This window comes from Glycine max, chromosome 2 (assembly GCF_000004515.6).
Source record: "Glycine max cultivar Williams 82 chromosome 2, Glycine_max_v4.0, whole genome shotgun sequence".
NCBI classification, from domain to species: domain Eukaryota; kingdom Viridiplantae; phylum Streptophyta; class Magnoliopsida; order Fabales; family Fabaceae; genus Glycine; species Glycine max.
In genome coordinates, this window is record NC_016089.4 from 43,073,410 (window position 1) to 43,089,415 (window position 16,006).

Sequence of the window (16,006 nt, forward strand, 5' to 3'; positions counted from 1 at the left end):
TATTTCTTATGTTTTTGTTCCTACCTTCTAGGAATTTTACTTTACTGGGTCAAATATTTTTCATATACGTTAGAAAGAAGCCTTTTTGCACGTTGGGGAGGTTTAGTTTCACTCTTTTTTTTTGTTGGAAGCTTTGGGATGTTGCGGCTGTTTGTTGCCTATATATTAGCTTCCTGCTGATCAATAAAATATATACAGCATACATTCAAAGTGAGACAGTACAGTAAAAACAGAAACTAGTTTTGCCTATCTTTCAAAGGAAATAAAATCCAACTCATAAAATTCTGTTGCTGAAATAAAACAATTTGGAGCATTGGTAACGCTATGAAAATGAAATATATAAAAATCAAATTAAGTACTCAATACATGATAATATGAACTTTGTGAATTTTCTTTAAATTTTCTAAGAGGAAGAGGTAAATCATAACAATTTTTTGATAAATGAATACTTTTATTTTATTTTATTTTATTTGTGAATTGTGATAACGAATCAGTTAGAGAGAACAATTTTTCAGTTTCTAGAACTTTTTCTTCAAGCTTCATCACTTCTTTAAATCGAATTTGTCTTTGACTCTCCTTCATTAGATTCAAGTGAATCAGGATTGTCCCTTAAATTGCCTCCGATGAGTCAAAATTGAAACCAAACTTTGCAACCAATGCTTAAGTCCTTTGCAAATGGAATTATTAATCACAAATCACGTCTAAAGGCTGCGAGAAAAGTGTGTATTCTCTAGGGTTCCTTTACTGGCCCATAATCTAATATTGTACTATATAGAGGGGCTTAAGTAGCACAATGACTGATAGCGGGTGCATCATATCAAAGATTTCTCACCAATGTATGGGAATAGACCGTAATACTTCCAAGGTCCCATAATAATGGCAGGAAAAAATTGTCTCAAATAATTATTATTTTAATTTTTTTAATGTAATATCAATTATTTTTTTCTACTTATATTCCTTATAATATTAATGATATAAACAACTAAAAATTAATTAATGATAAGATTAATGGTGTAAAATTACTATTTTCTTTTATTTATTTGAGTTTTTCTTAATCTGTGTAAAACAATTTAGGATGACAATTATAACGAGTATTGGACAAGAAATAGAAACGGTAAAGGACATGTCCTCTCAGCAACATTATAAGATCTGCTAGGTCAGTCAAGAAGCTTGAAAATATTCAATACATACATTCAATTATGGCCATCCTCAAAGTTCATTAGTTAGTGTAAATGTCATGGACATACAAATTTCAAATAGGGTAACTGACAGTATCATACATGCATGAATGGTACATGGTAGGATAAAAGATTAGTGCCAAGGGATTGTTCACAAACTCCAGATATTGAATCTATGAACAACTTTTTGGATATTCATGTACTTAGTCATGCAAATTCTCCTTATCATATGTTAGTCCATAGCCAAGAGGGAATAAGGGCTCACATGAACTAACTCCAACTGGTTGATCAAGCTGTTCAACTCTTCTGAACCAAGTCATTGGTAGTTGACCTTTGAAGTCATGATCTCCAAATATGACATCTGTGATTCCCTGTGCTTCAGTACCTGGCAACCATGCAGCAACAAGAGCATCTATCTTTTCCAATAGGCACTGTTCTAAGAGCAAAGGTCTTCCAGATATAAGAATCACAAGTGTTGGGATTTTATCAGCAACCAAGTCTATGATTCCAGCTCCATTAAATGGGATTACAAGCTCTGAATTGTCACCCCCACACTCGGCGTAGGGACCTTCTCCGACCACAACTACGGCAAAGGAAACTTCGCTACATTCTATGATGTCTGTTGATGGACACTGCTCATAAATAACTTCTGTTTCATTTCCCACAGCTTCCTTAACAGCATCCAAGATAGTTGTGCCTGAAATTGCAGTAATATAAGGGACCGAGCAACCATCCACAGCCCCAATAATATGACAAAAGAAAAAGCAATTGTATAAAATAAGGAAAATTTCTAAGTAATGGGGTAGAGAATTTATTTCAATAGCATATAACAAAACATGAACTCTTCCAAAATCCGATTGATGAATGAATGAACCTATAGTGTTGGAAAGGAAACAAATACTGGCTTACCGATTGTGATCCGGCCACTAGATCCATACTTGGTACCTGTCCATCCTCCACATTGATACCCAATATCATCAGCATGAGTTCCAGCAACAAGGATTCTCTTAGCATTCCTGTTCAATGGAAGAAAGGGTTTACTAGGATCCTTCCCATTTTTCAACAGAACCAAGGACTTTCGAACCGCTTCATGTGCCAGATCTCTATGTAGCTGTGGGAACAATTATATGGTAAAGCATTGGTTGCACATAAATAACCAGATGATAAAAAAGTATAAAAACTTTGACATTTTGGCAAACAATTTTTATTTTACTTTAAAAAGGAGAAATAGTGATACAAATTCTGATTAATTAGGATTTTTTTTTCTCATGTACAACAGTCTAAGTTGCAACATTTTTGTTTGAGTGATGCTATCCAAGAAGTGGTCTTAATTACTTAAAAAAGAGAATATCACATGCTCTTTGAAATTTGGATACCCCCGTGGCCCCATATTTATATTTGCTTAGAAACAAGGAAGTCTGTTCATGTATACCAAAAAAAGAAAAAGAAAAGGGGAGGTCTGTTCATTTCTTTAGTTCCTAAATTTCTTTCGCACTGTAAGGAAACTATAAAAAGGAAGAAATTCTATGGATGTTTTTTAATAACAAATTTGTTTTTAAAAAGTAATTATGAACTCATTTTGGTTGTCACATGATAGGCACTTTAGTTTAGTATGCAAAACACAAAATAAAGCCAACTAATGGTCATATTCATATATCATATGTATTAATCAAATTATTGTTGAGACACCAAGATGATGGTGAAACTAATTCAGTTTGATCAGACTTGGATGCATGTTAAAATATTCAAACAAGATTATGTGAATGTAGCCTAAAATACTTGAAATAGAAATTCCCTGATAGCTGAATTTTGCATACCTTGCCACCAACTACATCTAGCAAAGATCTGTCAGTTAAAGGAAACTCAAAAAGTTCAGCAGCAAACTTCACTCTCAAAATGCGCTCAACGGCATCATCAATTCTTGCTATTGGTATTTCCCCTGATTGAACTAGAGACATCAACTCTTCAACAAATATTTCATATCTAAAAGGAACCATCACCTGCATATTTTATTGAATATATAAATGAATATAAAATGAAACCAAGCAATCTATGCTATTTTTTTTATAGGAATTAAAGATCTGTACCATGTCAATTCCAGCATTAATGGCAGTGGAGATGCAATGACGATAATCTGACCCATAAGGTTGGCATAATTCATCAATTCCCTCCCAGTCAGAAATCACAAATCCCTACAGTGGAGAAAATGTCTATACACAATGCTTTATTTGATTTCACAAATCAAAGAAAATGCAAAACAGCTTCAATCATGCTCTGTAGTATCTTATTACACTTCACCCTGAATTATGAAATACAAGTGAAGCTCTCCTCTCTTGAACAAAGACAAAAATATGTAAATGATATAGTATGTATTCTCCTCATATATGACAGAAAATATACCAGAAAATAATAAATGAACATCACTTGCAAGGCAATTTCATTGTTTACAAGGCAAGTTTTAGAAAAAAAGAAATCTACCTTGAAGCCTAGCTTTTCTTTCAAAATTTCATTAAGCAGAAAATGGTGACCATGGAGTTTGTTTCCATTCCAGCTGGAATATGAGACCATGATGGTAGAAACTCCCTTAGCTATGCAGTCCACGTAAGGGGCCATGTGGATCCTCTCCAAATCTTCATATGATAGTATGGTATTACCCTCATTTACACCTTTCTCTGTACCTCCATCTCCAACAAAATGCTTGGCACAGGCAACAACATTGTTCCTGGAGTACCAATTAAATTTATGAAAGTGATATTGATGAAGATATACAGATGCTAACTTAGTACCGAATTTTGAATATGATAGTTAGCCTTTCTATTCACAGAAACAAACAATAGGTGAGCATACAAACTTTAAAGTATGTGACATATTTAATAGTTTGAAATCACCAGTATATCAAATTTTACAGTAGAACTGAGGATGTTAGCATAGAATGTAAAATACATCTTGGAGCAAAATCCTGTTTCTCACCCAAAATAATAAGGGGAGTCAGTGTGAATAAGTTCAAGAGGCACTCACAAGGGTGTTTTTTTTTACTAAAGTGAATTCAGAATCTAGGTAGAATGATCTACAAAAGAAATAAAAAAATGATAACAGAAGGAAAAAAAAAAAGTGTGGTCCTCCTGCAGGCAACTCTGCTAAGTTGTTATTATATGGCAGTAAACATTTCACAATGTAATATTTTAAACATATCTTATTTTCAATGGAAGTTATACTGGTGGCTTCTGTCTACCTCCCAGCCACAAATGGGTAGCCCCTTGGGTGTCTTTCTGGAGGATTGCCCTGCAAGCCTAAAACAAAAGAAGTCATCTCTCTGACTATTTCAGTGTTTTCGCTGTAACTCTCATAGCATCTTCCCCATCTGGGATCTTTGCATACCTATACATTCACCTATTCAAGTGAGTTGCACATTTCATCTATTTTCTAAGAAGAAAATTTTAGGAGCATAAATTAAAAAAAAAAGAGACACAACATGTATATCTTAATTAGCCAGGAAGTATTTAAGCAATAAAATGTAAGTCTCATCTGTATGCTTTTGTAGAAAGAAGAAACATTAGAGAGAGAACCCTTTTTTGCGAATGTGTTAGTGAGTATCAGTTTGTATATACCTCTATTATTAATTATATTGTATATATAAAAGTAAAGAGATGGTGTAGTACAGCGCAAAATAAGAATATGGCTTTAGGACCATGTTAAGAAGATGTTAGTTAAGCTTGTGAAAGTGATTTATGATCCCTCTTGTAAGATATTTTTAGCTTATTTGAAAATGCTTATCAAAATAAGCAAAAAAGAGCTTATAGGAGGGCCATCAGCTACTTTTACAAGCTTAACAACAAATAAGCTTATTGAGTTAAGCGTTTATGATATAGGCTCTTTGGTGATAAGCTCTTTTTAAATAAGTGTTTCATCAAGTTGTTTATCCAAATGCGCCCATATATACAAAATTCAAGGATTAAGCTGCAATAACATTATAAAAGTAAGGGCCAATACAACGAAGTTAAGTAGACCAAAATTTAAATTGAATTACATTACTCCCCAAACCCTACTAGGCGGGAGCCTCACCTTGTGATCACATGTTGAAGGATTTGGTCCTTACTTATAGACGTGAATGTATAATCTGTTCACCTATAATAAATTTTTCAATTTTTGTACTAAAACATTATATTTCTAGCATTCTCTTGAGTCATGTGGTATTGCCTCTATTACACAAGATATAGTAAAAAGTACCAAGCCTTGCTGACCAATGTCAAAATTCTATTAATTGAATGAAATGACTTTTAGCCATTAATGAATTCTGATATGTTTTTTGTTCAATATACATTGAGTACTGTTGTGTTGTCACATACTAGCATTACATTACATTACTTGCATAAATGATCCGCATAGCAAATCAGCTGATAAGGTTATTAGCCAGGTCATGGAAAATGAATTTGAACATCTTTTTATTTGAGTTCCATTTGATCCAGACTGAAATTCAAGTGACTATCTACAAGAAGGTATTAATATTCCAGTTTACAAAATGATGCCTCCACAACTTTCACAGTAGCAATCAAATGAAAAATCTACCACAGAAATTTGATGTTCTGAGTTTCTTTATTTCTTTAGCAAATTAAATTGTGTTGTTTCCTTTCAAGTGAGATTGATCAATTATGCACAACTTAGATGCAAATAAGTGTTAATTGTAAGGGAAATGCCACATAGCAAAACACAGACACAGCTGTAGTTAATGTTAATTTATCAGCTTAACTAGTTCAGAAGTTGGTTATGATGCCTTACTGCCACACAAGGAGCAAAAGTATAGTGAATTCCACTTGCTCTGAGTTCAAGTGATGTTGCAGCTCCAATTCTTTGAACTAAATCTTGATCCCTATAAGTACACCATGAATGAAAAATCAAAGCTTGTTTAAGATAAAAGCAAAAGTTGTTTGTCAAAACAAACACAATTTACTTGAGCATAAGGAGCTATCCCTGGTCAAATCAGGAGGTGACTTTTCCATAAAAATCAAGAACATAAGAACTTGAAATTATTTGGTCTTGAACATCTTTTGCTATGACAAAAGGTCTGGATCTGGACAGTTTCATATAAATAGCAAAAATGCACATAACACCTCAAGTTTCAACTCTGGGCAACATTGAAACGTCTCTATAACTACTTGTTCATGATTATATTTTGAAGATTTTTGTTTCAAGAAGGAATCTTTTCTCATGCAAATCCTTAAGTTGGTCTGCCAAAAATGAACATGTCACTATATTGGTCCTTTGAAAGTTGTTGTCACCAAATTATTTACTTAAAAATCTAAAAAGCATCTACTTTTATAGGAACTGTTATGTATGTTTGAAAGAGAAAATAGAAGATCAATTTGAGACTTTACTCTTTTTCTAGCAAATAAAAGTCAATTGGAAAATTCATGGCAGGGGTGAACAGCTAAAATCTCAAAGACGCAAGTCAAATCACAACAAAGTGACCCCGCAAGAAAAAAGTAAAACAAAATGCACACCAACCTGGTAGCTCCTAGGCCAACATTGTGAGGAAATATAGTAGCACCATAGACACTATTATTACCATGAATAGCATCAACCCCATAAATGATTGGTATGGCTAACCGAGACTCAAGTGCCAACTTCTGAAACCCATCCACCATATCAGCCGAATCAGATGACAGTACCTTCTCAAAACGTCCATTGTGTGGAGCACTGAACACACTCCCTTCATTCAAACCAAAAAACACACATAGCCTACCAGAATGAAAGTACTAAATAAAAAGCAAATGAATAGGCTTCAACTAATCAAAACACATTCAACTAATAAAAGCACAACAAATTTTATAAATACCAATGGAGAAGTGTTTGATGGCAGAAGGGGTAGCAACTGAGCGTTCAATTTGTGTCATTTGACCAATCTTTTCATTCAAAGTCATAAGAGAAAGAAGGTGTTTCACACGTGCTTCAATGGATTCCTGAGGATTCATGTAGAGACAATCCATGTATTGTAAATGCAATGTACCTCTCAAACTGCTTCTCTCCTCTGTCATGCAGATTTGACGCCCAAATGGAACCCTATACAAACTAACTTTACTACCTTCAAGACTTCAAGTCAACCAGAGCTTTCTCAGCATTAATTTTTTTAATATGTGAATTTATTCCCTTTCACTTTTTTAGTATCAATAATAATTAATGAGTTAAATATTGTTTTCTGAAAAATAGATTATTTTTATTTTATTATCTAAAATTCATTTTTCTCATCTATGTATCCGACATTTATCTATGTTTCACTTGAACACCTGTCATCGTTTAATCACCAACACATATTACATAATTTTTTATTATTTAAAAAATTCAATTCTCCCCTAACCGCTACGGCACCCGCCGGCCTCCAAGTCCGCCGTCGAGGGCCTGCCGGCGTCACGGGCCATGATTCCTCCACGCCCCCCACGCTGAAGCACTCAGCCACGCTCCTCTCCTCTGGCGACGGCTCACGACCGCCTTGGTCGCTGTGGAGGTCCTGATGGACCGCCTTCAGGAGACCAACAACGCCGCCGTGGTCCTGAAGTGCCTGATTGCCGTCCACCACGGTAGCTTCATCCTCCAGGACCAGCTCTCCGTGTACCCCTCCGCAGGCGGCAGAAACTACCTCAACCTCTCCAACTTCCGACACAACACCGACCCCACATCATGGGAACTCTCGTCCTGGGTCCGATCGTTCGCGCAGCACATCGAGCAGCTCCTATGCACTTCCAGGATCCTGGGATTCTTCCTCAGAACATCGACCGACAGCGAAGACAGGGTGTCGGAGTTTGACTCTGAGTATTGCTAGGTGCACCCAGCATTTTTTTAAAATACCAAAACTGCCCTTGCACTTTTTTCGCATTTGTGATGGATGTGTGAAGGTGGTCCGTAAATTGTGCGGATCAAGTTGATCCGTAAAAGCCTTACAGATCAACTTGCTCTATAAGTCTTTTACGGAAAAATACGGATCAACTTGATCCATAAAAGTCTTACGGATAAACTTGATCCGTAAAAGGCTTACGGATTAAGTTGATCAGTAAAAGGCTTACGAATCAATCAAGTTGATCCATAAAGCTTCTATGGATTAAGTTGATTCGTAAAAGGCTTACGGATCAACTTAAATGGCTTACAGATTAAGAGTATTTTCATCATTTCACCTTAAATGCTAGATGCACCAGCAATAATGCTGGATGTATCAACAATAATGCTGGGTGCACCTAGTAACACCCTTGACTCCTTGGTGGCTCTGATCCAACGGATTTGCAAGAGGCTCGAGCCCAACAACAGGTTAGTGGAGGTGATTGTGAACCTGGCGCTTGAGGATTGGGATGTTGTGCAAGTTGAGGTGCACGTGAGGGAGTGACTGATGTGTTAGTAATTAAATCTTGATAACATCACACTATCAGAATCACACTATGTACTAACATGAAACATAACAAAATATTGGATACTTAGATAAAAATAAATAAATTTTAAATAATAAACTAAAAATGATATATTTTTTAGATAAAAATATATATTTTAAGTCATAATTAATAAATAATTATCTAAAATTCCACTAAGTTCAGGCTAGTGTAAGAAGATTTGAGTAAGTTGCATGAAGTATTGAGTTATGATCTTGATAGAATTGTACACCAAAATTGTAGAGGAGGAGGAACTCTGGAAGAGTAAGCAGCATCCAACATAAATCACATGAATCAATCACTCCTAAGTAAAAAAGAGATGTTTTATTTAAAGGTTAAATTCCTCTTCTTAGTTTCTAAAATCCATAATTTTGATATTGCTAGATTTTGATTCTCATGTTAGATTATTAATAAATAATTTTAATTAATTGAATTATTAAGTTAATTATAAATCAATCAAAACCATTAATTATTAAAAAATTAAATAAAAAATAATTAATCATAATTTTTCACAACATTATGTTTTTCCTCTTCTTTTCAAACGCTTCTTCTACTTTTACTATTGCACACAATTCCACCGACAAGAACGTCATATTAAGGTTAATAATCTTTTATTAAAAAAATTTAATGATTAATAATTTTTATTTAATTTATAATTAATTTAATATCTCTACTGATCATAAATATTAATTAATAATCTATCAGAAAACTAAAATTACAAATTTATAAAATTAGGGAACCAAATATTACAATTAAAAATCAAAAGAATAAAAAATATGGATTTAAAAAATTAAGAGGATTAAAATTATAATTAAGTCTTTTATTTTTAAACATCAACAGTTTACGGTAAAAGAAATATTTCAATGAAAATTTGGTTTAGCATACAATATAGTAGTATTAAACAATGTAAGAACAAAAAAAGAAGTTAAAGGATTAAACATTTTTTTTATACATAAGGATATAACATTTTTGGTAAAGCATATCTTCTATTTCTTTATTGAAAAATTTGAAATTAATTCTATCATAAACAATAGTTAAGATATGAAATAATATTATACTTAATTGGAATATAATTTAATTAATTGAACATGATACATTAATTTTATAAACTGTTTGACATTATTTTCAATTTCTAATATATCTGCCGGAAACATATAATTTTAGTCCTCTCAACTATCTTGGATCCCTCTCAATTTTGAACCTAAAATATAGAGCTAAAGAAAAAAAAATATATTTCCTCCCTTCATCAATGCTTAAATGCTTAAATATGTTTTAAGTTCTTAATAAATAATCAATTTTTTAATTTTAGGTCCTAATCAGTTTTTAGCCAAGAAAGAAATGAATAAACCTTCGGAGACAGACAGAATGATGATGGCAATTTGAGTTTTGATATATAACATGGGGTATAAGAGATACAAGGGACCTTCTATGTGTCTTACTTTGTACATTGTGTACATAATAGCGTATGTGCAGTGTGACTAATATAATAATATTATGAACATCTACGGAACCATGGACCGCATCCATGCACTAAAAAGTAAAAATTGGTTAGTCTATATGCAGTTCTATGTTAATCTTCTCATTATGGCAAGTTCAAACTCCATATCAATAACTAATGGAGCTTCACTTTCTTTAGTCAAACCAATTTTTCAGGTGTGCAAGACCAATAACACTTGCCAAGGTGCACCATTTCAGAATCCTCTACCAGGCCCTCATTTGCTTCTTTTTCAAGTAATCATTGGTTCAGTGACCCTTGGTTGGCAAGTCCTCATTGCCATCACCACAACTTGCTTGTTCAACAAATTATGTTGACTATCATGTTGGAAAATCCTACTTCTTTTGAGGTACCAATTGGTTTATATGGCTTTGGTGCACCAACATACTCAAGTTGGAGTCCTTTCTTCAGGATATTTCATGTGTGCTATCTGATCAGTTTCTCCTGCAGGTTCAGACATAGCCATAGTTTCGTTCTCGTTCAATTCCTGGTCAGTGGCTTCATTCTTGTTTATCTTGTCACATTCTCCTTCTTTGTCTTCAGAATTGGTCGCCTGAGTGGTAATTGGAAGTGGAGAGTCTTCAGAGGCACCACCTTTATCCAAGTTTTCCTTCTCCATATGATCTTCAACCACCTGCTTTGATTCACTGTGCAAATAATTCACTTCTTCTGAACTATGCTTTGGCTTGTCTGTTTCTCTCAACTTGTCACTATCTTCTATGGATAAGCATGATGAGACTATGGCTTCATTCTCATTCAAGTCACTGCGATTTCTTTCAAAATCTTCATCAGAACTTGTGTCTGTGGTTGCCTCTTGTCTCACTGATGCTTGAGAATTTTCTTCATCCTCTTCCTCTCCTGGACTTTCTAAGGATGATTCTAGTATTAGAGAAATCAACGGCACCTGTTCAGTTTCACAAGAAAGAGTTACACTGTATGTGTACTGACTAATATACTAAAATATATAAAGTTCAAAGGTTCAAATTTTACATTGCCATCAAATCTTTCTCTTGATTCCTCACTTATATCCACTGAAGCCATCATCTCTGCTTGTCTACGGGGTTCTTTTGAAGCATCTGGTATAATTAGGGGAGCAAGTTTGTATCCAATGTACTCATCATTCTTGAACTTATTTTCATCTTCCTTGTTAAAAATCTCTGCATCATTCATCTTGCTAGACATATTTGATTCTTGAATGGAATTCTCCAGTGGACAAGTCTGTTCCTAATCAATGTCACAAATAGCATGCTAGTTAATACTTGAAGCTCTCCAATTTAAAGGAAAACCAAGTTACATGCATGTTCAAATGATGATTTGATTTGTTTATGTGCAAAATATATAAACGTTTAAAAGATTTGAGGTAAAACAATCATATAAAACCTTGACTTTATGGCCTGATGAAATTGTACCAAAGCTTTTAGGCACAACACCACCATGTCCCCCCACTTATATTAAAGCTGTGATATGTCAATGACTAATAATTTTTTAAATAGATGAAAAGGAAATAACAAATTTCTACAACCCACACCTGAGGATGACTCAAGTCACTGTAATGTGATTCAACATTTGGATCATCCATGGAAGGCGGAATATTTTGAGGGATGGAGTCAGGTGGACCTTCACCATTTAATGTTTCTTGTGACACATCCTGCATGTTAGATTGCAGAACATCTTGGTGCGTCTCTTGATTGAAAGCTGAAGAGGGAACTTGGTCAGCTATGGTCTTCTGTGTTATTGACAATACAGGCCTTGGTGAGGATGATGAACTTGAGTTGATTGAGACTTCATCAGTTACTTCTGGTTGCATAACTGAATCTGATGCACCAGGTTCTTCATTTCCTCTTGGGTTATGTGTGTTATCTTGCTCAGAGGCTGCTGAGTTTTTCCAATCATTGATAACTTGTTCCTTACTTGAATTCTCTGTGAGGTCGAACCATTCCTGTTAAACAACATTTTTTTTTAAAAATGAGTCAAATGACAAGCAAAAAAAGGAACTCTTGCCCCACTTATTACTTATCATGGAAGTTTGCAAGTCAAATAAGTAATATATGTTCATTGTTTGGAACAACCAATATCAATGATTTTTTTATCAGCAAATGTTAATTGTTTGAATGTTAGTTTTTGTTAGAAAAGGGAATCGAACCAATATAATTGATTACCAAATTCACTCACCCCTGGTTTTTTTGAATGCCTATCATGAGGTAAATGACTATCACGTGTATCCATCAACCGCATCAATCGCTTCCAACGCGCTGACACAACCGATGAATGAGAATTTTGGGGTGCACCAAAATCTTTCATATTACCAAAGATGTTATTATTATTATGCTCACTGTTCATTGCATAAGTTGGAGTATCATCAGGCATGTCAGATCTTGAGGACATAGAGCTCACATCAGCTGCATTTTCTTCATCTATGTTTTGCATAGAAAGGGGTGAAGAAATGTCCCTCCAGCTGTTTAATTCTGAAATATCTTGCTCGCTTACTCTACGTACTTCTCTCAAATGGAGTGATGCTCCCCACATATCTTCACTGCCAGAAGTAACATCTTTGTCAATGTCTCCATCATATATCATGGATTCTCCATCTGTAGTGTTCTCATGGTTCTCATCAACTGTCAGTGTTGGTGAACCAACTTCAGAAACCTCCACATGTATGTCAGAAGCTAAGGAGCGTGAAGGGGTGTGACTGATTCGGCAACCAGTGAAGGACATAGTTTCCTTGTTAGGTGAAAGAGATTCATACAGAGAATCATTTATTTTAGTAGCACTATTTCTTGATATTGGTAAATTGAGGTCCTCCTCTTGAGGCTTAGGAACTCTTGCATGGTATGACATGGACTTTGTTGCTTGAGCATTGTCCACTTCCTTACCTGTGTTGCCAGCCATTTTGTCATTTTTGCATTTACCATTCTCTTCATGTGTTTTTTCCTCTACTTCACTTGATGGAATAGAAGTTTGTAATTCTCTTTCACTGGCTTCTTTGGATAATAATAATTGTTCAAGCTTGTCATGATTTCCTCTACCTGCATGAATGAGCAAGATACATTCGATTTCATCATCAAGTTTTACTTCAATTTCCTCTTGTGTTGCTTTTTCCATTAACTCAAAAAGGAGAGAAAAGAAGAAGAAGAAGAAAAAGGATATTGAGGAGAGAAGAGAAAGTGATTATCAATATTCAATATTACCTTGAAGCCTTCTGACTCTTGGGTGTGCCAACCTGTGCCCTCTTGCTTCAAGGTCTTCTTGTCTAGGTTCTATTAACAAACCTTTCAATTCTTGATCAAAATTGTCCCCAGTGAGAACGGGTTTCTCCTCAAAAGGATCATAGGGAATATCAAATGGGCTTCTCAAAGCAGTTGGGGCAGAACCAGGCATTTTTATGCCATCAAACTCCCTTGGAGAATCAAAAGGGTTGAGTCTTGAAACAAATAGTGGAGCTATTTGGCTTGGAGTAACTGATTTCATATCAATTAGACCTTTCTCAATCTGCAACTTCAATTGTTTCATTGCTCTTCTTCTAGCTATAAGACTCTCCAACCTTTTGTGTCTCTCCAACTCACATGTCCCTAGAACCATTTTATTTTTCTGTTCATCCTCTGTCAATTCACCTTTGTTGCCACCCTCTTGAGCTTTTTTCTCATCCTCTTTGATTTCTGTATTTTTCTTTAGACCATCAAAACTAGCACCATGAGCCTCCAGGTCCAGCATTGAAGGTTCAGCAAACAAAACTTTCTTTATAGGAGCCTCCAAAGAACCAATCTCTTCCTTGTAAAATTTAGTCCTTCCATTCTCTTTGTTGTTTTTTGTGAATTCATTGCAGAACACCGACGATAAATCCTTGGCTTTTATTTCTAAACCACCATACACATCCAATTTCTTCCCAGTGAAGTTTCTTCTTCTACTTGTTGCATTGTGTGATGGACACTTATAAAGCAAACCACGCCTCTCGTTCCTGAGCAACTCTGGTAAAAATTTTGGTTCATTGCTTTTCTCCTCATTGTTGACACTTTTAATGAGGTTTTGCTCAGAACTCCAAAAGATTCTAACAAAAATGGCAGTGCACACGAAAAATGGGGACAAGAAGACCAACAAGTTGTAAATAAAAGAAAGAAATATGTACAAAATGAAGAAGACTAACAAAGCACCCGAAACAAATGGATGCCTTTGCATGGAAGTGTAGCTAATCTCAAATGAAACATGAAGAACTCTTAATAAACGAAGTAGAATGTCCCTTGCCTTCAAACCCTTTTTTGTTTCCATCAAAGTAGGTTCCATTCTCAAACTATAATGCTTTTCAAGGTTTTAGTTATTGCATGCATGCATTTGTCACAACCCCACAATGGAAAACTCATACAAGGGACATTTTAGCCATTACCACTTCAAAACAAGTCATTGTTTTTATAATCATCATAGTAATAATCAAATGGGGGTTGACTTGTATATGTTACAAACCCCCCCTTGAAGAAAAAATTAAAGAAAATGTAAATGTAACTCTGGTGTTCTAGCTGAACAAGGTTAAAGATCAATGATGGGGAATGGAAATATTGATGTGATTTTTTCACTTTCAGTCCATAGAAATCATCCAGAAAATCGAAAAACTAAAGAAAGATAACAGACAGAAAATAGGTAAAATGGCTCATAAATTATGGTCAGCAGTGAAAAGTTATTTGATATACACCCTAACAAATGGTCAGCCGTTGAAAGTATAACAATTTTTCTTTTTTTTTCTTTTTAAGGATATTTTTCCTTTGGTTGAGAATTTTATAGGACCCTCTAATTTAGGAGTTTTAGTGTGGGTGTTTCTTATCCATTTGGATAACCGCAAAAAAGGGACAGAAGGAATAAAATTTACGACGAAACAGTTTCAGTGCATAGTGTGGTAGTCTTCAACTGCATATAGTGTAGTAATGCACAATACACTCTTAACATAGTAATGAAGTACTTATAAAATTACGATAAATTAATAGAGAATTTAATATTTCTTAAAGAGATAACATTTCTTAAAGAGAGTTTGATGGAATGAGGAGAGACGAGTTCCTGATAAAGAGAAGCAAAATTAAAGGCAGCAAGGAGTAACTGAGTTTCGGAAACTTGAAAAAGTGAGTTTTTGGAATGTAAAAAAAGGAGAAAAATAGTTGAATTCTAGAATTACCTTTGGGATACTTTTATCTAAATTTTCAAATACATAAATTTTTGTACTTATTTCCTTAATTTTATTAGAAACATTAATAACAATAAAATATAAAGGTTACTCATACAGTATATAGGTTAAAATATTGGAACATATAAGGATTTTATAAACAAAATTAAAAATGAGAAAGACTGTTTTTTTGTTGAATAAATGAGAGACTGTGATAAAAAAAAACTATAAAAAATGTCAACGAGAATTTTCAGAACATTAACTAAAAAATTAAAATTAAATAATTTTTTTTCTTAAAAAAACATTTAAGGAAGTAAATAACATAACATTTACTGTTTTAAAGTATTACTTATATTTTTTAATGAAAAATATTTATTAATTCATTACTTAATATTCTTAAAACATTACTACAATATCTTTTTTTTAAAAAAAAAATATTTTTTTCGTTGTTAAAGTATTTTTATTTTTCAAAGCATTATTTATTGATAAAACTTTATTAAGAATGAAAAATAAAATAAACATTTGTTACAAAGATAAAAATATAAAAAAAACGCCAGATTGAAAAAAAGAAATTAAGCCTAAAAAACATGACTATCATTTTACACTGATGATTATTTTGTGGCCCTCACCACCAAATCCGAATCTTGTGTTGCCGAATAGCACACGTCAACGCCACATAATCTTCCTCTGGTTCTCGCCTACTTAATCTTACCCTACACGTGCCAGTCTCACAACCCATCAAAACATACTCCCTGCACCTCCCCGCACGGAATCCCTCCCC

At 34.1% G+C, this 16,006-nt stretch overlaps 2 protein-coding genes and 1 pseudogene across 4 annotated transcripts; 1 reads left to right on the top strand and 2 right to left on the bottom strand.

The window, feature by feature from the left end:
- Nucleotides 1–1,168: 1,168 nt before the first annotated feature.
- On the bottom strand, nucleotides 1,169–8,669 carry LOC100799660 (beta-glucosidase BoGH3B). 3 transcript variants are annotated; one of them, XM_006575339.4, is made up of 9 exons: nucleotides 7,012–8,669; nucleotides 6,681–6,885; nucleotides 5,955–6,045; nucleotides 4,411–4,556; nucleotides 3,657–3,900; nucleotides 3,266–3,370; nucleotides 2,996–3,178; nucleotides 2,088–2,289; nucleotides 1,169–1,875 (listed from the first exon to the last, which is right to left on the bottom strand). In XM_006575339.4, exons 1-9 carry the CDS (start codon nucleotides 7,208–7,210, stop codon nucleotides 1,382–1,384), a joined length of 1,869 nt encoding a protein of 622 aa, XP_006575402.1. In that variant the 5' UTR covers nucleotides 7,211–8,669; the 3' UTR covers nucleotides 1,169–1,381. The 3 variants fall into 3 exon arrangements, with proteins under 3 accessions (XP_006575402.1, XP_040864295.1, XP_025982052.1); XM_041008361.1 differs by having other exon boundaries at nucleotides 6,681–6,914; XM_026126267.2 differs by lacking the exon at nucleotides 1,169–1,875 and having other exon boundaries at nucleotides 2,088–2,194.
- LOC102668448 (putative clathrin assembly protein At4g40080) lies at nucleotides 7,424–7,994 on the top strand (annotated as a pseudogene).
- A 1,801-nt stretch (nucleotides 8,670–10,470) lies between the features above and the next one.
- Nucleotides 10,471–14,360, bottom strand: LOC102668576 (uncharacterized). Its single transcript, XM_041013329.1, has 5 exons — nucleotides 13,352–14,360; nucleotides 12,255–13,246; nucleotides 11,611–12,021; nucleotides 11,073–11,306; nucleotides 10,471–10,986 (listed from the first exon to the last, which is right to left on the bottom strand). Exons 1-5 carry the CDS (start codon nucleotides 14,358–14,360, stop codon nucleotides 10,471–10,473), a joined length of 3,162 nt encoding a protein of 1,053 aa, XP_040869263.1.
- Nucleotides 14,361–16,006: the final 1,646 nt, after the last annotated feature.

Excerpts from the sequence above, each read along its gene's own strand:
- LOC100799660 (XM_006575339.4), bottom strand. The coding sequence starts at position 7,210 with ATGACAGAGGAGAGAAGCAGTTTGAGAGGTACATTGCATTTACAATAC. Across the intron at positions 3,901-4,410 it reads TACCCATTTGTGGCTGGGAG|GAACAATGTTGTTGCCTGTG; the intron begins GTAGACAGAAGC and ends TTGGTACTCCAG. Across the intron at positions 3,371-3,656 it reads AAGAAAAGCTAGGCTTCAAG|GGATTTGTGATTTCTGACTG; the intron begins GTAGATTTCTTT and ends TCTCCACTGTAG.
- LOC102668576 (XM_041013329.1), bottom strand. The coding sequence starts at position 14,360 with ATGGAACCTACTTTGATGGAAACAAAAAAGGGTTTGAAGGCAAGGGAC. Across the intron at positions 13,247-13,351 it reads TTTTGATCAAGAATTGAAAG|TTTCTCTTCTCTCCTCAATA; the intron begins GTTTGTTAATAG and ends ATTGATAATCAC. Across the intron at positions 12,022-12,254 it reads GGCATTCAAAAAAACCAGGG|GAATGGTTCGACCTCACAGA; the intron begins GTGAGTGAATTT and ends GTTGTTTAACAG.